At 47.7% G+C, this 23,002-nt stretch overlaps 8 protein-coding genes across 8 annotated transcripts; 4 read left to right on the top strand and 4 right to left on the bottom strand.

Moving 5' to 3' along the window:
- Window positions 1-144: 144 nt before the first annotated feature.
- LY89DRAFT_617390 (acyltransferase) lies at window positions 145-2,911 on the bottom strand. Its single transcript, XM_018210800.1, has 3 exons — window positions 2,613-2,911; window positions 1,968-2,563; window positions 145-1,922 (listed from the first exon to the last, which is right to left on the bottom strand). The coding sequence occupies exons 1-3, from the start codon at window positions 2,792-2,794 to the stop codon at window positions 235-237; spliced, it is 2,466 nt and encodes an 821-aa protein (XP_018070620.1). The 5' UTR covers window positions 2,795-2,911; the 3' UTR covers window positions 145-234.
- Window positions 2,912-3,038: 127 nt separating this feature from the next.
- LY89DRAFT_685293 (RNase P/MRP, p29 subunit) lies at window positions 3,039-4,278 on the top strand. The gene has a single exon (XM_018215056.1). It carries the CDS (start codon window positions 3,052-3,054, stop codon window positions 3,838-3,840), a length of 789 nt encoding a protein of 262 aa, XP_018070619.1. The 5' UTR covers window positions 3,039-3,051; the 3' UTR covers window positions 3,841-4,278.
- A 501-nt stretch (window positions 4,279-4,779) lies between these two features.
- On the bottom strand, window positions 4,780-6,872 carry LY89DRAFT_586497 (uncharacterized protein; the record flags this gene model as incomplete). Its single annotated transcript, XM_018209371.1, has 4 exons — window positions 4,780-5,359; window positions 5,407-6,544; window positions 6,592-6,734; window positions 6,781-6,872. The coding sequence occupies 4 exons, from the start codon at window positions 6,870-6,872 to the stop codon at window positions 4,780-4,782; spliced, it is 1,953 nt and encodes a 650-aa protein (XP_018070618.1).
- Window positions 6,873-9,264: 2,392 nt separating this feature from the next.
- Window positions 9,265-10,698, top strand: LY89DRAFT_697504 (WD domain-containing protein; the record flags this gene model as incomplete). Its single annotated transcript, XM_018216913.1, has 3 exons — window positions 9,265-9,485; window positions 9,728-9,956; window positions 10,012-10,698. The coding sequence occupies 3 exons, from the start codon at window positions 9,265-9,267 to the stop codon at window positions 10,696-10,698; spliced, it is 1,137 nt and encodes a 378-aa protein (XP_018070617.1).
- Window positions 10,699-11,604: 906 nt separating this feature from the next.
- Window positions 11,605-12,624, bottom strand: LY89DRAFT_78510 (uncharacterized protein). The gene is made up of 3 exons (XM_018222855.1): window positions 12,618-12,624; window positions 11,846-12,568; window positions 11,605-11,792 (listed from the first exon to the last, which is right to left on the bottom strand). The coding sequence occupies exons 2-3, from the start codon at window positions 12,329-12,331 to the stop codon at window positions 11,703-11,705; spliced, it is 576 nt and encodes a 191-aa protein (XP_018070616.1). The 5' UTR covers window positions 12,332-12,568; window positions 12,618-12,624; the 3' UTR covers window positions 11,605-11,702.
- Window positions 12,625-15,290: 2,666 nt separating this feature from the next.
- Window positions 15,291-17,914, top strand: LY89DRAFT_719017 (alcohol oxidase). Its single transcript, XM_018218459.1, has 7 exons — window positions 15,291-15,549; window positions 15,603-15,725; window positions 15,774-15,987; window positions 16,037-16,126; window positions 16,179-16,622; window positions 16,678-17,284; window positions 17,342-17,914. The coding sequence occupies exons 1-7, from the start codon at window positions 15,491-15,493 to the stop codon at window positions 17,647-17,649; spliced, it is 1,845 nt and encodes a 614-aa protein (XP_018070615.1). The 5' UTR covers window positions 15,291-15,490; the 3' UTR covers window positions 17,650-17,914.
- Window positions 17,915-18,020: 106 nt separating this feature from the next.
- On the bottom strand, window positions 18,021-19,567 carry LY89DRAFT_669792 (uncharacterized protein; the record flags this gene model as incomplete). The annotated part of the gene is made up of 2 exons (XM_018213126.1): window positions 18,021-18,891; window positions 18,942-19,567. The coding sequence occupies 2 exons, from the start codon at window positions 19,565-19,567 to the stop codon at window positions 18,021-18,023; spliced, it is 1,497 nt and encodes a 498-aa protein (XP_018070614.1).
- Window positions 19,568-19,905: 338 nt separating this feature from the next.
- LY89DRAFT_707600 (Fip1-domain-containing protein) lies at window positions 19,906-21,463 on the top strand. The gene is made up of 4 exons (XM_018217618.1): window positions 19,906-20,150; window positions 20,201-20,256; window positions 20,309-20,529; window positions 20,575-21,463. Exons 1-4 carry the CDS (start codon window positions 19,980-19,982, stop codon window positions 21,114-21,116), a joined length of 990 nt encoding a protein of 329 aa, XP_018070613.1. The 5' UTR covers window positions 19,906-19,979; the 3' UTR covers window positions 21,117-21,463.
- Window positions 21,464-23,002: the final 1,539 nt, after the last annotated feature.

Genomic DNA, 23,002 nt, shown 5'->3' with positions numbered 1-23,002 from the left:
TCCTGCTCTCTCAATCTCGAGACACCGCATCCATTCTCTCCAGAAAGCATCACAATGAAGCATTCCACATCAGCGCTGCCATGAAGGCGAAAAAGAAGCATATGCCGCGTTCCTCCCGCTTTGGAAGAATCTTAAAAAGACATTCGAGGGAGTTGCCTCAATAGCTATTCGAATTCATGATCGAAATACAATTCACCTGGTATCAATATCATTTACGTATACAATCCGCAATCCTCACAAATGTGCTCGAGCCTGCAACGCTAGTCTCCTCCTCTGCTGCTTCTTCAGCAGTACCTTGTCTTCCTCACTCATGCCTTCTCCCTCTGCTTGCGGGCCTCGAAATAGCGTCTCTGATATCGTCTCCGTATGCTTCAATACTCTTGTGCTGACGGTTGCCCCATCCCTTCTATTTTTACCCTCTCTACGAGAAGATGCAATTCTCTCTATGAAGCCCCACAATCGACCCTCAGGCACGATGTGTCCGTTTGAAGGATCACGTGCGGGCATCCAGCTAGGATCGAGTTTCGCTCGAGGTTGGATTTTTGTGTTGCGGGATTTGGCAACGACAATCATTCCTTCTTCTTCGAACCGGGTCCAAGCATTCTTGAGCGTCTCTTTGTTGACAGCTTCGAAGTAAGAAAGGTCTCCTTGGTGATACAGAGTCTTTCCTAATAGTTGTGCGCTGTCTTGGCACTTTTTGACGTCAAGCCAACCGTCCCCTTCGTAGTTCAGAGGAGGTGTCAAACCCATCATTGCCACGGCTCCTAACCAAAAACTCTCCGCGAATGGCCAGGTGAGGAAGCAGTAAAAGTCGTAATTCTCTCGTCCTGCACGACGTTCTTCGTCTGCCAAACCAACTGCAGAGATCCTCCCTTCACCATCTCTGATTAGCTCGAGAACTCTGTCTGTCTCCAAGGCCCGAAGGGTGTTGTCCAGGTTCACGGCCAATCCATCTGTGGGATAAATGAATTCTCCTCTGAACAACTGTGACAAGAACAAGACTTGTTCTCGAAGTTCGTCGTACGGTATTCTCTGGTTGTCTGGTCCTCCACCACGCTTTACCCGCGTGTAAAGACTTACACAAACCAGAGCTTCTGTAATGAATAGGTGGATAGTCATGTTTCGATAGAAGGATAATTGAAATCGGTCCACGGCATAGTATGTAGGTTCTGGTAGACCCTCGACAAGACCAACAAGGTCTTTGCCCAGGACATCCAAGCCACGATCAATGACCACGGAGGTAGGTGAGTTTCCAAAGTGGGCGACTCGGCCACCCTTTGACCTTACTCGGTCGCTTAACCACTCAACTCGTCGTATCAACTCTGCTTTACCAACACCTCTTCCTCTCAAAGTAAGAAGGACTGTTCCAATCAAAGCTGTGGGCATAACCACCGATACTGCATTGATGTCAGACAAGACTTTATAGCCCAACGTCCGTAACAACTTCTGTCGCGTTGCCTGGTCTGTAATGCTTTTCATATCGATTTCTTTAGGAATTCCAGTCGTCCTTGATTGCTGTTCTTGGATAAACTGTCGCAGACTCCAAGGCTCATGAAATCTGACATCGACTCGCCCCAACTTCAATGACAGGACCGAAGAAGCAGATAAGAAATCCGCCAAATTCTCCTTCTTCTTTGGAACCCCAAGCAGTTCGGTAACATATCCTTCAGTTTCAATGACTTTGTCATATTGGGTACTGACTGGACAAATGATGGCGTCTTCCACACGTCCAGAGAGAACACTGTCCAGGATGAAACCTAGGATACCAAATTTAGGAGGCAGAAGCTTTCCGGTCCTTGATCTTCCACCCTCAACAAAACATTCAAAATTGAAGCCTCCCTGCAACAAAGTATCGATATACGACTGCACAAGGGTTGTGTATAGCACATCGTCTCCAAAGCTTCTTCGAATCCACATGGCACCTACTGTTGTCAGAATGCTTTTAGAATTTTGAGAACGGCACATACCAGCATGTTGAAGGAAGCTGCCAAGTCCTGGGATGTTAAGATTATCTCCAGCCACCACAGTCGGTAACGCCAAGCCCAATCGATAACAAATGAGCTGTAAGGATACATAGTCTACGTGACTTCTATGACACGGCAGGAAGATAATACTCTGCATCTTCTTTTCCGCTTGTTCAGCAACGGTCCTTAGCCTTATAACTTCCTCACTCGAGACATGTATTCCTTGGTGATATGCTCTCGTCAAGAGTTGTGTGCAGAGATAATATGCTCCTCTAATGAAAGGCCTGCTCTCCATCTTGCAGATCATATCTCCCGTCAACTTCTCGCATAATTCCTGCAGACTCTGTTCAATGACAGCTTTCCTTTGGCTTCGCTTTGCAGCATACAGCGGGGCGTCTGTGTTCAGTAGTCCGTCCCTCTCTTCGACCGCTATCCGCTTCTCCGCCAGTTCTGCAATGCGATTTTGGAGAATGGGTGTCGAAAGTACAGCTTGTGTCATATTCTCTGAGAAACCAGGGTAAAATATAGGTTGTCCGATGAAATTCTCGTATGCGCGCCATCCTGACCCGGAGACATGCAGTGACACTTCTCTGAGGAATCTATACACAATTACTCTACTATTCTTGGACAATGAGCAGAGGGGCTTACTCTAGAGGGCTCGAACGAAATCTAGCCATATGCTCCACCAAATTCCGCTCTTTGTCGCCTCCGTCTTGAAGTCGCTCAGGAGGCTCGATATAACCACTAGGATGCAGCGTAACCTGGTCGCCCAGAATCTCCAAATCTGGTGCCGAGGTTCGTTGTGATGAGGGAGGCCGTGAGTCTGCCATTGTGTCGTCTATCGCGATCTATTTGTCTAATGTCTGAGTGTCCAAAAGTTTCATAACAAAATCATAGCTGCACGTTGTATGCGTAACCATCGAATGTTGTTCAGCATGTGAGGGACATGCACTGAGAAGCTGGGGGTTGCTAACTCGGCATTTCGAAAACCTGGGGCAAACCCGGAACAAACCGACGCTAAAATCTTTATTTCTAGAGCATGTGAAAGCTCCCCCTCCACTCCACAGCAACAAACAGACAAGTCACCATGAACAAACCCAAGACTCCCGATTCCTCGAATTCGGAGCGTCTTCCTTCACTTGGAGACCCATCTTTGACGATATCTCTCTTGCGATGCGCGCACTCCCCCGATACCTCAACACGAATCTATACCGAGAAAATCCGCGGTCGACCCCTCCATCTCAAGCCCACAGAACCAAATCCACAGCTCGCCCACCGTCAAGCACGTCTGCGCGCGCTCTCCGATCGTAAAAAGAAGCAGAAACCGCGTCCTCTGTCTGCGAGGCAGAAGCGCGCTCTGTGTCTCTACGATATACCTAAAGAGAGGCAGAAGTATGAGATCTACGAGGGGCTACATAGGTTGTGGGTGGGTTATATGCACGAGATATTGTTTGATGTAGTAGATGGGAAAGGAGGGGATGGAGAGAGGGTCATGGGTCAGGGAGAAGCGGCGAAGATGTGTGCTGCGGATTTTCATGGGGCCGAGGTGGAGGTTGTCAGGAGTAGGTGTGTTTCCAGGGTAGGAGTGAAGGGTATTGTGGTCAGGGACTCGAAGGGAGTGTTTGTGGTTGTCACGAAAGGCAATCAAGTAAAGACTGTTCCAAAGGAGGGAACAATTTTCAGAGTCATTGTTCCTCGCCCGAAGAAGAAGGAAATAAACGGCGAAGCTGATAAAACTGAAGAATCGGCAGAGGTGGAGCAGAAAATTGGAAATACAAGAGACGTAATTTTCGAGCTGCATGGAAACCAATTCCAGTACCGAGCCGCAGACAGAGCGAACAGGAAGTTCAAGACGCACTTCTTACCGGATCTCTGAGCACCCCTCTATACACAGCAAGGACCGCAATCAGACCAAACAACCAGCGCTATGGGCGCGCATAACATAGATCACGGCAACCTTCATCCTCTGACACTTGCCAGAGTCTAGCTCAACGATAAGCTTAAGATCAAAGCACAAAAAAGAAGATTCCAAAGAAGAAAAACGAGTAGACGCTGAAACAAACGTGGCTAGCTTCCCAGAAGTTGGAACTTCTGAAGATCCGGGCCCATCTCCCGCTCTCAAAATTCCCGAGTACGGAAAAGATACCCGGACGTGTCGTAAAGATGGTTGCAGCCACGGTATCAGCAGGCGCTACTATGCAAGCTACCACCACTTGCTTTTGATCGAATCGACAAGATGCGGAAAGGATGGGAGGAATAACCGATGGTCCCTGAGAAAGTGAGACATTGGCGTTAGATCTTCAAAAGCAAGGAGAAATGCAAATGTGATTTGTTCAAAAACATAATTTCACAAACACTGATGTTCAAGAGCGGTGTGTAGTCATCGTGAATCATACATTATCATTTCTTTTCAGAGCTTTGGACATTGCTACCGAAGCCAACACACAACTTGCTAGCTAATGCGATTTCCAAAGTGAGCCGTTAATGCAATCCAGTCATGATATAACCCCAGATCAGAGCTGGCCAGAACTCCATGCTTCCCTTATAAATTTTCAGACGTTTCAAAATTGAACTGCTGTTTCGTGTACATCGTGTCCTGTTCATCCCTCGGACCATTCCATCTCGCTGGATCGGTCTACACCATTATCTCCTACCAAAGGTCGAAGGACCTTCGGAATTCAATGTCCTGGTCTAAACCTCGGATACCTATGTAGATGCTTCTCTGAAACGACATTAAGCCACGCAACGGGTGGTAGCTATAGATCCATTCCTTACAAAACATCGAAAACAATGATTCTCCCATGTCGACTATGAATCATATGTAACTATGCGCGAACGAATGATGGTGGTTCGGCGGCTGATAATACTGTTGATACGGATGATTCGGAAGTGAAAAATCGGCCGTCTTCAACAACGGATTCAAGATCCCACTCGGCATGGGTCTCGACGGCGGTTGCGGCGGCGCAGGCGGTAGACTGCTCCCAGAATTTGTAATCGGAAAGAATTGTCCTAAAGAGCTACCAGACGATTGTTGTGCAACCATGGGCTGCTGTGCATCCTCGTGCTGCCATCCCCACTTCGCTCTTAGCTCTTTGTTGATGAACCCGACTTTCCAGCCAGTCTCCTTTCGAATCTTCTCGAAGATTTCGAGGACTTCTTCTTGTTCTCGGCGAACGATTAGGCATTCGGCGGCGATAGCGAGGGAACGTAGGGCAACGCTTGCTACGCCTCGGTCTTTGACATGTGCGACAATGCCACAGATGAGGTGGGCGTGTTGCATTTGGATCCTGTTCATTTCCTCTGTGTCTTTTGACATCAATGGGTTTATTTGTGCCAAGAGACACATAGCCGTGTGGTAGAACAAACGACCGACGATCGTGGCACGTTTGATAAGCCTGCACCCAATTAGTAAGATTCGAGTATACACTGACGAGGTCCTTACCAAACTTCCGGGAAGGCGGATTTCGAGCTAGTTTGGGAAGGATGAAGGTATCCCATCGGTTGCATCGTCCGAGGAATGGTTTCGTTCCAACTGTCACACAATGCCTTTAACCTTTGCCACTCAGCATATCTTGTCTGTAAGCGGATCTGCTCGTCGTGTGGTGATGCTTCTTGAAACCGGGGGATTGAGGCTCTGAAGTTCGCGATCTTGCCCACAATATAGAGCATCCGGTGAACCCAAATCTCTTCTTTTCCAGATTCAGTCTCTTGTTGAAAGTTCATGTCTACGCCCCATTGATCTGGCTCCCAAGCAACTTGCCAGTTGAAATGCAGACAACTAAGAAGTTCCATACCAACATTCAGCCAGAAGCAAGCAGCTCCTACTCCAGTGCTTCGGGCATTCCATCCACATTCTTTGATTAGTGCCCGAGCACCCGCAATGTGGTTCATTCTCTGCATGGCTCGTTCGGACATTATTTCGTAAACATTCAAGATAACAGCTGTGGTGGCACAGCAAACCGTATCCCTATCTGGATTCTGTAAAGATCTAAGCAGTTGAGTCGTAGCTGTATCGTAGTAGAAAAGAGCCTTGTCCTCATGGTAAATTGGGTTGACCAAAGTCAGATGACGAGCTCCGCAGGCAAGAAAAGCATTAAGAAGCATAGGTTCGGAAAGGGCGTGAAAGGGAAGAAGTCTCGAGAAATGCTTGTGGGGATCCATGCTGTCCATCCACAAGCCTACCTCTTCCACAAAGACTTGCATGAATAAGACATCTTCTGCTGAGCTGAGGTATCTTCGGGACTCGTTTGGAGGAGTCAATGGGCTTTCGTTGTTGTATGTAGCAGTGGTCGGAGCCGTGAGGAAAGAAATCTCACTTCCAGCATGAGAGTGATGCCGGCTGGCTTGTCTGGAATGCGAAGATTCTTGCTTCATCACAAGTCCATTGTCTGAGAATCCACCACCAGTTTGTATCGGGGGTAATGCATTACTGTCTTCCATAGGGTCAACAACCATGGGTCGAACAGGGAACTCCATGTGCGTCTCTCGAGGAGGTGTAATCGTCTGGTCCAGATGTGCGTATCGTCCTAATCCGCCTTTATACTCTGATGCAATCTCGCGAGACTCATCTTGGAATTTTACTATAACGAATTAGTACATAGAGAGCCTAGAGTTGTGAATCCCATACCTTTCCAATCTGCCGTGGGTGGAATTATTGGTGGACTCTTGACGGTAGTATCGATAAAGTTTAAGCGGACGCCCCTCTTGCAAACTCGACTCGATTTTCGACAATTCTGGCAATGCGGTAAACCCTCGTCGCACTTCAAATGTCTATTCAACGTTATTCCTGCAGACAAATCTGCGACAGAGTTCATACCTCTCACGGCAGGTTAAGCACCCAGTCCTCACACGCTTTGGCTTGCTCGCAGCTCCCTCCACCGCATCCCCGCCGACAGGCTCCGCCGTCATTGGTATATTCTTCTTCGACTCCTTCTTAGTTGAGGTAGCGGGCGGGGTAATTCGTTGCCTCTTCGCAGGACGAGGACTAGAATCACCGACGAGATACGTCGCGGGAGAGAATTGCTGGTCTCCAGCCAGCGTCAAGTCTGAAGCTGTCGAAGCCGAATACAATGGCGAAGGTTGATACTCGATCTCAAAACCTGGCGTGAGGTAATTGTAGGTTGCCACGATGAAGACTCTGCGATGTCTCGCAGCAGTGGGTGGATGGTAGGTCCTCCCACTGACATTGGCTTTCACGAGCGAATGTTCGAGGTGCAACTGTGCAAGTACAGCCAAGAAGACAATGGCGACACTTTCGAGAAGGGTGCAGGATGATCTGATCTAAAAGTTGTGGATGAGAAAGCTGCGGAGTGTTGACGATCCGGAACGCTATATTGAGCGAGACCTAGAAGACCTTGGAAGAGGAGACTGAAACTCTTTTTTTGGAGCCAAGACAAGGGATAAAAACGATTATATGCTGGCACAAAGTCGTAATGTTCGAGTAAAGGCAGTTGTGGATAGAATTCGAATTGAGTATTCAGAGAGATAAGTTGAGTTTTTGCTTGTCCATCAAGATGTGCACATGAAGTCTCGTCCTTCGGCAGAAGTTCCCTGCCGTTAGAGTGTTGCTGCAGCTCGGGACTAGTAAGATGTATCCTGGTTCCACAAATGCACGAGAAAATACTTGCGGAACAGAGGGCTTGAGGGGAGGCGATTAAGGATAAATGATTGTTAGGAGAGGAAGTTTCATTAGATCTGGAGACACAGAGAGAGCAGAGGCGGTTTGAATTGTATCTCTGCACCCACTGCTGATGTCACGCAGAGCTTCGGGGTTTATTATTACTTTGGGATAGATGTTCATCAATCGTTGTCCTCGGCCCAGCTGGAGGGGAGCAAATATCACAATCCCGGGCACTGACCCTGGCGAGTCGTCAGAGGCGGTCCCTAACTCAAGCCTCGTCTCTCTCCAGGCCGCCCCTAGATGCCATCTATTGATCTGAACGGGCATGGAGTCGATCTGCTTCTCCAGGATATAGATTAATGATTGACGCCCAGCACATCGGGAGCCGAAAATTGATATTATTACATCGACATCGGGACAGAACGCAACTCCAGGCGTCGAATCTCGTAGGGATAGAGCGGTACACCCTGTCGCTGTCTCGCTCTGCGTTCAATCTCTGGTGTTCCAGTGTGTGTTCTTTCCATCTCTAATTCTGCTTCCCCCCCTCGTTGCGGCTGTCAGAGAGATGTTGCAAGGCTTAAAAATACCGACACCCATTGCAGTCATTGGGTGATGCTATGCTGGGCTGTTGTGTTGCCCACATCCTCCCCGTTCCCTTTTCGCACAGCCACGGTTGGTCAAACAAGGCCGTTCGCATGTGTAAGAGACTTCGGATGGGGATGTTTCCGGCGGAAGGCAGCTCGACGTCGATCAACAACGCTTTTGACAGTCGAGACGGGCCACGAGCGCGACACTCGACGGGACGTAGCAGATATCGGCCGTGCGAGGTGACAAGTGTAGCCGGACGGTTGATTGGATAGCAATTGTTCATGAACCCTGGATGATGAGCAGAAAGGAAGTTAGGAAGGTCCCGCATCAATAGATAGTAATCGAAGGAAGCAATGATCTGAGCTGGAAGGTAGCGTAGCTGCATTCAATGATGATGTGCCGAAAGGATAACCTGGTTGATGCATCTGCAGGCAATGATGCAGCGCAGCAAGCTTTTCATCCTCAACTCACCTGCGTCGAGGTCGTCAAAGCATCCTATCATGATGTTCGGCAGGGATGAAGTTTTGTCATGCAGCAAGCAAAAAAGAGGCGGCGGGAAAAGAGACATCCATCCATGCAAGGAAGAGAGATCTCAATCCGTCGGCGTTAATTTTAGCTCACAGATCACGTGCAGGTACGCTAAGAGCCAAGGGGGAGTTCGTCCTACCATCCGATTCCCATACAACCCATGGTCTTACTACGGAAAGGAGCAATAGATTTAGATTAGATTGATCAGAGTAAGCATGAGATATCTCCACACAAATCCTCAGCCGTGTCATGGATCAAACCAAGCCAGCTAATTCAGCCCTATCATGAACAGCAGCGCAATACAACACTGCACACGTTTCTGTGAATAGCATTCGTCGCCATTAGCCATGAGCCTGAGTCCGAGCCTGCATCTGTTGCAACTTGCATAACGGCTTCAAACCGTTGGCCCATAACCTTATTCGGGCTTTTGCATGTCATTCATGGCCACAAGTCCTGAGACACGAATCATTTATCCCGACAGACGATAGGAACGGGATCAACCCATCGTTCCCGCTTGGCTTGACTTGCAGTCAGCCTTATTTCTGCTGAAGAGGGAAGAGGAGGATGGCTCTACCGCCGGCCCAACCTGCTTACATCCTTCGTGGTCATGGCTCGCAGATTCACGCAACGGCGTTCATACGCTCGAATACTCGATTACTGACGGGCGATGCGGACGGGTGGATCGTGATATGGAGTTTGGCGACGAAGAGACCTGTAGCGGTCTGGAAGGCCCATGAAGGATCCATACTGGGGATCAATGCTTGGGGGTCTGAGAAGCTTATCACGTGAGTATTACTCCTTTCGGCAGCCCGGTTGAATCCTCATCTATCTGTTGATGCTATTTTCTGTTTGAATGGAAGCTGCCGAATCATGTTTGGTATGTTGGTTCTATTTGCAGAAGAGACGCTCAAGTTGCGCTGCGCATGCATTCTTTTTATTTAGACATCAAGTACATTTGTTTCAAGTCGGTTCTAGAAATAGCGCGACTTCCTTTAGATTTATCCTATTCGTTCTAATACCAGTATAGACACGGCAAAGACAACAGACTTGTCGTCTGGAAGTTGTCCGAGGAAGATGAATCATCCATGAGCGTCGTCCTCCCCGTGGACACCCCACCAGAACCACGAAAGCAGCCATGGCTACTGCATATCTTGCATGTGAATACCATGAACTTCTGTTCGTTCGCACAAGCGGAGGTCCCGAGTACAGAACACGAGTTGCTAATAGCAGTGCCTAACACACTAAGCTCTGAAACAGTACGTCGTCACGTCCCAGTTCATAATCGTTGAGTAATGTCTGACAGGATGCAAGGTTGACATCTTCCAACTACCGACATGCCAACGCGTCCACAATGTTCCTAATCCTAACTCTTTCAAAGGCGGGATGATTATGGCTTTATCCATTTTACATCATGACCAAACTGCGGATTTAACTGTTATTGCTGGCTACGAGAGTGGACATACCATTGTCTTTCAGCATTCCAGTGGTACTTGGCAAGCACTTTACAGAACTCAAGCACATAGCCAACCGGTCCTTTCACTTGACGTCGATCCCTCGAAAGAGTTCTACTTGACTTCCTCAGCTGATGCCATTGTCGCTAAGCATCCGATTCCAACTTCGGCGGAAATCGTCATCAAGTCCAGTGATGATGAGCCATTGAAGATCTTCAAGACGGGCCATGCAGGACAGCAGAGTTTAAAAATAAGGAATGATGGAAAAATAGCCGCGACAGCGGGATGGGATAGCAGAGTGAGGGTCTACGGGACGAAGAACATGAAAGAGTTGGCGGTCCTGAAGTGGCACAAAGAGGGATGCTATGCTGTCGCTTTTGCTAATGTATTAGAGAACTCGAGCGAGGAGGAGAAGAGCGGGGGCGAGTTGGTGAAGAGAACCACCACACTGACGGTCAAAGGGGAGAGACTTCTGAAGGCCAAGACAGCACATTGGATTGCAGTCGGCAGTAAGGATGGGAAAGTCAGTCTATGGGACATCTACTAGTCGTTCAGATCCGCGAAGATAATACAAAAACTATGATACCCCAAATCTGTTCGGCCTCGATCGATCCTTTAATAATGGCAAGTGCCCAGTTCTTCGCATTTATAATTCTCTCTCTTGCTTATGCTTATTCCCCTCTTTCAAATTCAAAATAACGTTCTGAAGTACTCGTTCACTTCCAATGCCTACCCCTAAAGCAAGCTCCAGATATCTACGAACTACCTTCTCTCGCCCATCAATTAAAGGAGATTGTCTCTACTATTACTGCCATACATCCATGTCCACATTTTCAGCTTTCGATCACATCACTCTGCGCAGAGATACACAACCTCTCCAATCATGCTTCAACTTTCCAAGTTCAGCATTGCCGTCTCTCTAGATCTCTGCCTCTTACTCGGTTGTTACCAGTATTTGCAGTCGTCTTCAACAATAGCTTGTTGTCATCGATGATGACAGAATATCGAACGAATGCTAGATGGATGGAAATAGCCCCAGCAGGCACCTTTATGTTACCTTCGACGCTCTGCAAGTACGATGTCTAGAATCAGTTCCACACATTCTGGTGTCGAGAGACTAGGAAACTGGGAAAGACGTTTTGTTGGTAAGGACATCGGTAATCCCAGATTTCGAGATCTTGCTTCGGATATTCTGAAGTCAAATGGTTGTAGAATCAACACTCTCATCAGGGACAACATGCTCAGCTTTAGGACCTGAAAATGGAATGCCAAGACTGATATTTTAACATCAAGTCGTTTCATACTCAGTATTCTTTTGCCATCGTCGCTTACATATTTCCATGAAAGCATCGACATAGTGAGTTGGCAGACTCGGACATTCAGAGAATCGAAAGTTTGTTACCATATATTCATGCTTATGGATACTTAAAACTCGGTGGAAATTTTGTACATTCAATTCATCCGAGTAGAAAGAAATGTCCGCATATGGGCCCATTCCCTTCAGCATCAACTGCCCTCCTTTGATTCCCTTCCTGCTGTCCCTCAACCCTCTTAATGGGTCAAAGAGTAGCTCGTAGTCCACGAGATAAGATTCTTAGGGTAAGCTGTAACCGTCGTCAAAGCCGTAGTCGTGAAAGTCTCCTGCAAGCTCGTCATCAGTAACCCTTGACTCCGCAACTCTCAATCAAACTTACCGTCGTAAAAGCGCTCAAGATCAACGAGTTGATGATCGTCTTGGTTACAGCCGTAGGAACCGAAGCTACCAAGCAAGTACAGATAGAACTGATCTCATTGGGCGGAAGAGTCTTGAGTTCGCTTGGCGTCTGGCTCGCGGGGACTCTTTTGATGTGATCTCCTGCCGGACATCCAGGCTTTGTATCGTCCCAATCAGTCTTTTTGTATCGTACCGGCTTTGAGTGGGAGTAATTCACATATTGATACTGCGGGCAATCCCTATCAAAATACAGATTCGTACTTGAGCCATTATGCTTGATATGCGCCTCCGCAATCGTCTTATTAAAGATCTCACACGCAGCACCAAATTGGAAGCTTTTGCATTCCGAATTTGCGAGACATCGCTGTTGACACTGGAAGGTGTTGATACCGTCGAATGCGACTTCGGTGGCGATCAGGTCGTGGGCTGAGCCGTCGTCGGGGTTGGCGGGGTAATTGCATTGCATTCTCGGCGAGGGAGTCGCGCAAAGTATTACTGTGGTTTCACTGGAGAGAGGAATGTTAGGTAAATGATGGAGGGGGCAGGAAGTACTGACTAGCGCCAGGCATACGTTCCGAATGTACTGGTTGTGGTTACTGTTGCGTCGACGGTTTTGGTTGTGTGGATGGTGGTAGGGTCTATGACAGTGACAGTGTGCTCTAGGTATGAAGAGCAGAATGAATTCGCTGCTGCTGATAGAGTACTGTGTCGTTGGTTTAGTGACGGGACATCTAGAGCAAGGCAGTACTAACGGTCTCTTGAGGTCAGACACTATGGTGTCATTCGAGCAGGCTGTGTATTCATTAGCATTTGTTCTTAGTTGCATGGTCTATGGGGACTTGTTGTACAGTTACGCTTCCCAATGTCTTTTCGCGCTTTCATTTCTCGAGCGAATGGTAAAGCCTCAGAAATTCCATATCTAGGTCCGACAGCGGCTATGGCGAGAGTTGCTGAAGAAAGAAGAAGAGTGCCACAGAGACTGAGAGAAAACTTCATCTTGAAAGTCTACTACAATATTTTCTCGTATGAAGATATCTTGACGCGTTTTCCAGTAGTTCCTCAATTGAACCTGTGTGAGGAATCTGCATTTATAAGTAGTCCTTCCAGCAGAGGACTTGTGCCAGCAGTGACCTGCCAGCAGCTGCTTTCCTCGATATTCGCTCGCATATGCAGTGCGCATTGAGCAATATATACACAATACGCCATGATATGAAGCCTTGTGCACTGATGTGGAGAGACTGTCTCGGAGGAGGAAGCATCACAGAAACCCCGCGAAGGTGCCACAAGCTGAGAGTCTTGGATAATCCACTATCGAGGTCACTAAATGAAAAGACACAAATGCCTGAAACTTACAAGATTCTGCAACCTTATGTCAAAGGTAGTACTTGACAATGACTGAACTGCGAGTAGAAATGGATACAAAGCTTGATGCAGCATTTTGGCCTCGGAGAAAGAGAACGTAACATAATGCAGGTGTAACCCTGGATTGATTATGATCCCTGGTATGAGAAGCCTGCAAGCCACAAATCCAAAATAGACTTCAGCTGAAGTCTTCACCACGTGTTGCTCCTGAGATGTATCAGACCTCGATGTTCCTGAATACCCAGCCTAAAATCAAGGCTTAAAAAGCTCGAGAGCATACTGTCGTTACTAGGCATTTTCAGCTGTTTAGGTATGGTTTTCGGCTGGTTGAACAGTTTGGAAAGCTGACTTGTGCTCGTCGACGCCCCAAAATTCCTTCTCGCCTCAAGATGTCTCATTTACTCTAAGAATAGTTCTTTGCATCGCAGTAGTCTGCAGTCTCCTTGTGCGTGTCGTTTTTTGCTTCGTGCCACCACGCCTTGCTGCAGGTCCGCAAAGTCGATTCCTGCAGGTCGAGTAACCCGATGTGGTCCTTCGTTCCTGACCCGTCGAGACTCTGGATGCCTCGTCCATAACTGAATCGAAGTATATAGTTTAGGTGACTCTTCGGGTCTCTCCTGCTTCAAAGGAGAGCTCGGGCTGTACCTGTCACTGGTGAACTGCTCTACTTGATGCACAGATACCAGAAGGAACGACGGGGATGTGCTCAAAGCTTTCTTTTGTTGATTCAAGGATCGCTCCTTTCATACGCTGGCTTAACTTCTTTGTTCTTCATTTTACTAATGAGCTCTATCGGATCAAGAATGAGGAGAAGACTCCGCAGACTGCTCTGCTAGGGTAAGATCGCATGCCGATTTGTGTACACGAGTGAGAGGCGTTGAAAAGTGAAAAATGTCTCTGCAGCGACCAAATGCTTTTCGAAATATACTGGTATCTTGTTAGTGCATGACTCTAAGACTCTTCTCCCAAAATTCACCGAATACGTTCTCCGAGAATATTTCTGTGTAGCTACCTTTCTCCTGGCTTCCAGCTTTGTGCAGCTATTATTCATAAGAAAAAATGCAATATTATATTGCTGCAGTTCTCTCAATGCATGTTGATTCCACAACATGCACCCAACATGCGAAAGTTGCGTGATATGCTGACTGTCCGTGATCATTCTGGGAAGTTCTGGCATCAGATACTACGGAAAATCAGTTCCCATACGTGAAACAAAGAGTTCTCAACGTCATGACAGAAACTCAGCTTGCCCGTCCGACCATTGACCCGTTACGTACCGGCACGGCACGGCATGGTACCTTGAGATCTTTATATGCACAATCATATCTGGAATTCATTGCATCAACTCTCACGCATCATCTCGGAGCTTAGAATCTTCCTCTGGGATTGACGAGGTCTCGGGATATGGTTTTGTGTTCGGCAAATTTGAGCATATACCATTTTGATTTCCAAACACATTTTCTCTTTTCGGTATAAGATCCTCGTTTTCCTATTTCAGTAAATGTCTTTTGGATCGGAAGTTGGGAAACAATGACTAATACATGCCTGCATATCTAATGCCGACATGTGGAGCAGACAACAGAACTTTTCTACAACAACTTATGGTCGCTAACCCAAATCCCGAGGTGCATTTGATTGCCACTATCATGATGAGATCTATTCGCACCTCAAAAATGCAAGTCATGCGCAAGTCATGCGCGGCCAACGTATAGCATGAGGCGGACACGCTTCGGGTTCACTAACACTTCAATTGGTTTCAGTAACAAATAATTCCATGAAGGGATCAATGTTGAATCCCTTTTTATTTTCAAAACTGCCATGCAACGACGTGTGTTGACTTCCCCTTTGATCCGTATACCCCGCATTACTAGAGAAACGTGTGGGGTAATTTAGCCCCTGTCGCAGATCAGAAACTTGACTAGAACGGTTAGTAACATCTTTTCTGGGGATATCACCTCAATTCAAACGATGTTACACAAGTGAGAGGGCGGAATGCGAGCGCATGTCAGCGCGGAACCAACGTGATACAAGTCGGGCACGCTATCTCGAGGTATTCTGATTCTCTAGTATTAACATCAGAAGCTCAGCGAGAAAGTTGGGGATCATTCATGCATGGTAGCTTCATAATCAGCAGACATCACACCCTTACCCATTATTCAAACGAAATTGTGGTGGCTGTTCGTCAAATCTGTTTTTGTCACCAATCTTTCTTCACCGTACCTTTTGTACGTCCTTCAGAACTTCCACATAAATATCCCTCACCATGGGGAGCAACATTACCCTGGAGCCAGAGGGCTCTGAGTACGACTACATTATTTGTGGGTGAGAAGTTCGAACAAGGGTCCTGAAGTTCATAGAGCTGATTGTTCACATAGTGGCGGTACATCAGGCTCAGTTCTCGCGGCACGGCTTGCGGAAGACCCAAACAACTCAGTGCTGGTCATTGAAGCTGGGCAGCATAATTCTCTTCTTGAGAATACTGTCATGGCTGGCGGATGGTAAGTGCAAAGACATTTATGAGCGATCTTCACTTACGATGCTTACAGGAAGAACAATTTCGACACAGAAGCGGATTGGAATATTGTCACAGAGCCCAATCCAGGAGCCAATGGGAGACAAGTGAAAGCCAGCCGCGGGAAGTTCCTTGGAGGTTCAAGTGGTTGTAATGGCACATTGTGCATCCGAGGGACCAAACAGGATTATGATGATTGGAATGTCCCGGGATGGAGTGGGGAGGAGGTTTTTGGGTACATGAAGAAGGTCGGCAGTTTCGTCTCCTGTGTCTGTGGAAGCTATTGACACGCCATAGGCGGAGAATTTTCATGGAAAGAAATGGTTTAAAGCCAACGAAGCTGCTCATGGACATGATGGTCTGCTCGACATTGAGCCTCACGACCTGGTAACAAAAATACCACCAAATAATTTTAGAGCAAAAAGGCTAACTATAAGAGGCCCCTATCTCGAACTTGATTCTCGAATCCATGGAATCTCAAGGTTTAGCTTTTCAAGATGACATATGTACAACAGGAGCCATTCATGGTTCTGGTTGCGGTCACGCGCCTCGAACTGTTTACAAAGGAGATCGAACCACAGCTGCCAATTACTTACTGAACAAGGGACCAAACTTGGCAATTAAGACCGAAACGACTGTCGACAAGGTCATTCTTGAAGGTTCTGGCGACAACCTCAAAGCAACCGCTGTGAAAATCATTGAGAAAGACGGAAAGGAGCGAGAAATCAAGGCCAGAAAAGAAATTATCGTTAGCAGTGGGGCATATTGCTCACCCACAATTTTGCTTCGTTCTGGGATTGGACCTAAGTCGGAGCTTGCAGCTCACGGTATCGAATGCAAAGTCGACCTACCTGGAGTAGGCAAGAATCTTATGGACCATCTTGTGAGTCTCTTTATCACTCGTGTAAGGCGAGGACACCAACTCACTGATTTTCAAGATCGTCTTCATCTTCTACTCAACCACCAAGCCAAACTTAACAAATGACTATCTCCTCTACAAGCCCAACGCCCTTGGTGAAGCTTACCGCCAGTGGAAAGAAGAAAAGCGTGGTCCGCTCTCCACATTCCCATTCGGAGCCTTTGGTTTCGCTCGTCTGGATGACCGTCTCGCCTCTGACCCTGTCTGGAAGAATGCCTCAAGAAAGGAAGGCCGTGATCCAATGGGTCTCACCTCCTCACAACCAAACGTCGAATTCTTCAGCACGGAATGCTACGGCGGCCCCAAACAGTACATTGATTACCCCGATGGAGAGAACTCCCACGCTTTTTCTCTCGTCGCAGAGCTCTTTGCTCCAAAATCTAGAGGAGAAGTTACGTTGAAATCAGCTGATCCAAAGGATAATCCCGTTGTCAACCATAACTATCTGTCCGAGGAATTAGACGTTGTGGTCCTGAGCGAGGCGTGTAGATACGCCAATGAGATTATCACCTTGGGAAAGGGAACCAAGGATATCGTCGGGGGAAGCTGGCCGAAGACTTTGACGCATCATAAGCATACGAAGAGAGAGGACTGGGCTCCCTTTGTCAGAGATAATGCCACGACTTGTAACTCATCCCTTATTCCTTCCTTTGCCAATAAAAGCAGACACTAACAACCAACAGGCTATCACCCGGGCGGAACCTGCAAAATGGGGTCATCATCAGACCCATTGTCCGTGCTAGACTCCGAGCTTCGAGTCCGTGGCGTGCAAGGTCTGCGAGTAGCGGATACTTCTGTGATGCCGCTGTTGAATCAAGGCCATACCCAGATGCCTGCTTATGCTATTGGTGAAAAAGCGGCGGATTTGATCAAGGGACAGTTCTTGGAATTGAATCCTAAGGGGAATATGGTGGCAGAGGTAACGTTGAAGGACGTCAAAGATTTGGGCAATGGGAGCTTGAATGGAAATGGAACTCTTGTCTTGAATTAGGAGCGAGAAGATGGTAGGCTTGCTGGAGTATTATGAGATCGAGGTGATCGTGGTCTTGTTTGATCTTTGAGGATGAATCAATGTCCGGTTTCGAGGGTCTCAACTCGCAACACCTGGGACATTTTCATTCAAACTGATGTGAACCGAGCTCTGACAGGCGAAAAGCAACATGGTGCAATATTCAGCTTACACCCTCGAATGACGTTTGCCAAAATTGACGGAGAGCTAGTTGATGCCCGAAATCGTACATTATCTACTTGGTATCTTCATCTTAAGCCTAGAATTTTGCACACGGCACGTTTTCATGCCCTTCCTATGCTGAACACCAAACGCCACCTAATATACCCCTGCCATATCATCAATCGTATGTATCAGTAGACGCCATTCCTGTATCCACTTCTTGTCGTAGTAGGAGGGCCTGTAAATTTACCAAGCTGCAGACTTTGTAGACCTTCTCTGGCACCACCAACTCGTCCCGCCACGCCCAATAAGCTGCTCTCGAACTCCGTCAATGCACCTGTAAGTTGCTCTATAGGGTCATCTTGTCCGATACCTGCGCCGTTCTTTCTCGCAAGAAATTCGCTTTGTTGGGAGACTGAGCTGGCTTCAACATTCCGGAGATGCTGCTCGATTTCGATCATGTGCTTCTGGTAGCTCGACAAAGTGCTCGCGATCTCGTCTGCAGTTGAAGAGAAGAAACTGACGATATCCTGTGCTTCGGCATCTCCATTAGACTGGGTCTGCGAGCCACTAACAGCTTTAGAGGACCAGATGTTCGAGTTGTGGTATTGTGGCGGAAGCTTCAAGTTGTCGATAGCTTTGAAGCTCAACTTGGCGTGCTCAGCATCCGTCTTGACAAGCTTCTGTGCCAGAGAAATGGCCTGAACATCAGAATCCGCAGCATTCTCAACTCCGATCAACTTTCGTCTGCAGAACTCAACATCGGTGGGAACTTGTGCTAATTGTGAATCGTGGGCTGTCATGATTGCATCACACTGATTCTTCAACTGGATCTGCGCCTGGATTATGTCGTCGAATTTGGTGATTTCTTTCTGCAGCTCTTCGTGCAGGTCGTTGAATCTTGTTGTGCCTCGGATTTGGGAGGGATCTACTCGCACGCCCGGAACTGTCTGCTGTTGTTGATTTGATTGTCCTAAAGAAAGACCGCCTCCCAATGTGCTTCCGAAAAGGCCTTGACCAGTGTTCTGATTGAGTTGACCAGCACCTTGTGCAGACGACCCACTGAATGACGTTAGCAAGTGATTTCTTCGAGTACATGATACGGAACATACAATAGTGAAGGCTTGTTCTGATTCTGGTTGTTCATGTTGTTGAATAGACCACCTTGAGCGGGTTGTGTTGGATTTGCAGCTCCGAATAAGCCGCCAGTTGGTTGATTCTGCTGTCCCGCGAGACCTGAAAACATCCCCCCAGTCTGCTGAGGTTGTGATGCTGTGTTAGAGGCACCAAATAATCCACCAGTCTGAGTTGGCTGTGATGTATTGGTGTTTCCGAACAGTCCACCACTCTGCTGAGGTTGTGAAGATCCAAACAATCCACCTGTCTGTCCTGGTTGTGAAGAGCTTGTGTTTCCAAATAGCCCTCCGCTTTGTGCAGGTTGTGCAGACCCAAATAGACCTCCGGTTTGTGGTTGTGTTGATGCCGCAGTCGAACCAAATAATCCACCACTCTGTGCGGGCTGCGCAGACCCGAAAAGCCCTCCTGCTTGCGGTTGTGTAGTAGTTGCTGTAGATCCAAACAATCCACCTGGTTGAGAGCTTGCTGCGGTCGATCCGAAAAGTCCTCCGCTTTGTGATTGAGTTGTCGCAGTTGATCCAAAGACGCCGCCTGCCTGAGGAGCAGAGGTTGTTGTGCCGAAAAGCCCACCGGCCGGCTTGGGTTGCGTGCTTCCAAACATTCCTCCTGCTGCTGGTGTCGTACTCGATCCACTAGATGATGTTAATCGTGGCTGATCTTTCTTTGTTGTCCCTTGCGTCGCTTTTTTGACGCGAAAGCTCGGGTTCGAAGGTAGCCTGAAACCACTCACAATAACGAATTGGCAGAATTTGTGTTGATGCTTAAGCCTCCTGGTCCGCTAGCAGATCGAGCCAATGCCATGGTATTTGCGCAAAATTGTCGACTGTCTTTCCTTGCTTGTGAAACCTGAAATCGGTGCGATTGTGAGATTCTGGGAGACGCGGTCGAAAACATTGGAGGCGGCGCTAAGCGAGGAAGCTTGAACTTGAGCTTGAGCTTGCACGTACCTTGCAGAGAAACATCCACGGACCAACATCTGCAGTCCAACAATTGCATAATAGATCACTCTCACGATGGATGTCGACGAAGATGATGATTTCTATGCGGCCGAGGGCGATTCTGCGAAAGCCGTTGAAGAACAGAGTGAGGAACCAGCTCAATCAGCGCCCCAGCCAGAGCAACAGGACGAGGACCTGGAGGAAGGAGAGGAAGAAGACGAGGCAGTGTCAGAAGGGAGCGACTCTGTAGGAGCATGATAGACCCTCCATGGAGGTTGCTGCTTACCATCGCCTAGGACATAGATATCATCACAGAACGAAAAGATGGTAGCAAACTTGCCCCGCCAGTAGCGTCAGTAACGCGTTTGGGTTTCAAATCAAGATGAAAGCTGACATCTGTACAGCCAGCCGCGTTATAATGATATTCGAAATATACCACAAAGGACCGCCTCGAGCGACGTCGCTACCAAACCTTCTCCAGCAAAGAAAGAAGTGGCTAATAAGAGTGCCCCTCCAGCCTCTGGAGCAGACCTTCCCGGTGTCTCGACATCGGAAATCGATATTGATGGGAAGCCCGTCTATGAGCCTGCAGGAAAGCCCATCACCCAAGTCAACATTGACCTAGGTATGTACAGATCCAATCTAAAGGGAACATTGCTAATTCCGTCAGACCTTCCAGATAATGATAAACCATGGCGCCGGCCAGGAACTGATGTCAGTGACTACTTCAATTATGGTTTCGACGAATTCACTTGGGCTCTCTACTCCAGCAAGCAAGATTCTCTAAGATCCGAATACAACCAGGAGAAGATTGCCGAGAACAACAAGAAGATGTTCGAGGAGATGAATATGATGATGGCCATGGGGGCTATGCCAGGAATGATGCCGGGAGCGTCAGGAACTGGCGCCATGTCTGGAATGGAAGGAATGCCCCCAGAGATGCAACAAATGATGCAACAGATGATGGCCTCGGGAGTTGACCCAAGTCAGATGGACCCAGCCACCATGTTTGCCAGCATGCAGGGAGGCCAAGCCAGTACTGGAGGTGCAACCGGAGCTCAGACGGGCAATCAAGCTCAAGGTTTTGGAGGTCAAGGAGGATTTGGTCAAGGACAGAATCAATACGGCTACGATCAGGGAATGATGAACTCTGGCGATGCACGGAACCGCGGTGGAAACTTTGGCAGAGGTCGTGGGAAGGGAAGATGGTAATTCATTGTATATCTTTTCACTGGCGTTACGGAACTGGAAAAAACATTGACCGGCGGCGTCTAGTTAATCCGGCACCGGATCTCGGCTCGGATCTCGCCTCTGCTAGTTCAGGGGCGATGCCTCTAGAGCAGGTGGTCTCTCTTCAGGCAACCTGCCTGTAGGCAATATCAGTTTAGATGGTGGTTATTTGGACACTGGAATCTACACAGTGCATTGCTGTTGAAACTGGACAATATGCAAATGCAATGATAAACAACTGAAGAACAACAATATTCTCTCGCTTAATCTTGTGCATGAGACAGGAAGACAACCTAGGTAGCACCAATACATCAGCTATTGACTCCTGCAGGACAAGTGTTTTAACGTCTGATACTTCGATTTTTGTTTCAAGATTGTCAGTCGATCACTGTTGCCAATGTTCCAGCCGGTGCTTTCTTGTGGTTTCATCTTCTATTATTTTATGATGCTCATTGACAATTGCTTCCTGCTTTCCTTGTTACTGTGTTGCTGCCATTGTTGCACTCCCGAGCTCTTCTATGAGCTTAGAGACATGCATTTGTCTTTGCAAATACAGACTGTGGGTCTGCCAACGCCCTTGTTCCCTCCTTCGCTCGAGTTGTGATGAAGTATATGTTGTATTATCCGCTCAAACGCTGTAAGTTCTTATCCGCAGGCTATATCATGAATGCTCTCCTTGTCGTGATATGAGTTTGAGTCGTCTTGCTTCTATTTGCGCTCGGCCACTGAAACCTACTTCCACTGTATTGCCTCAACATCTAATAGACGAATGAAACCTCAAGCCATGTCTGAATCGTTTTCAGTGAGGGAGGGAGATACAGACTGGATGTATTCGTGATCGCCCTTCCCACTAGGATGGGAGAACCTGTGGGGCTTCGTTGAGTAAATCGTCCAATAGACCAGATGCCTCATGATGCTTATCCACGTAGCTCATCAAAGCGGCACACATGGGGACTGCATCTCTGCCTGGTTAGAGCAGGAGACATTTGATACTTTCCAAGACCGTCTGATTGCACCCCATCACTTCCACCAAGATCCTAGCCCTAGAAAGCATTCGTGGATGTAAACATGTAGCTCGTCTCATATCAAAGAGTGGATGCATTCGAAGGAATCATCTTCATATCGCGGCTTGGGAGATCTATACGGAGTTAGAAATTGATTGCATGGCAGTCTTCCCCCTTGGACTCTGCAGTAAAGAGCAGGGAGAGTAACGCTTACCTGACTTAGACCTATTTCCTTTGTATGGAAACTATCTCAATGTATACATATCCCGCGCTAGGACTCAGAAGGAGAGGAGGCTTAGTGGTCGATGAGCCGACCTAATAAGGCTTAGTTTGCTTGCGAAATCCGATCTGGAAATCCACCACCACCAAATTCGGCGCTAGTCCCCCGCCTCCACCAAATAAGACACTTCTTTCCTTCCCAAACTCGCTTCGTCAACCCTCCACAACCACCAAACTTCGATCTCATACAGCTTTTGAAGCTCCTCTTGCCCCTTACACACTCATTCTCGAGCACATAACCTTTCGAATCTAATCAGTAAGCAATTACCTTTTCCACACCTTAGCCCTACTTTTCGATCTCGAACAGAGCTGACAACCTCTGCGCAGCTTCAAACGTGACCAAACCCCTCGATCTACAACCTCCTTACAAGGTACACACATTCAGCTGCAGCTTCAGAAAGGTTCGTTAGTTCTTAGTTCTATCGCGAGATTCTTTGTGGCTTGATATTTCGGAGTATTGCGCCAAGGTGGAGTTTCTTGTTAGATACACCACGTCTCTCAACTCCTGTACTGTTATTCTGGCACACCAGCGACTGAAGATCGCAAGACTGATTCCTTCGGACATGTCTCTGGAGGATGATATCT

The sequence above is a fragment of the Mollisia scopiformis genome, assembly GCF_001500285.1.
Source record: "Mollisia scopiformis unplaced genomic scaffold LY89scaffold_13, whole genome shotgun sequence".
Classification (NCBI taxonomy): domain Eukaryota; kingdom Fungi; phylum Ascomycota; class Leotiomycetes; order Helotiales; family Mollisiaceae; genus Mollisia; species Mollisia scopiformis.
The sequence above is the reverse complement of the archived record's forward strand: the minus strand, read 5'-3'. Positions and strand labels throughout refer to the sequence as shown.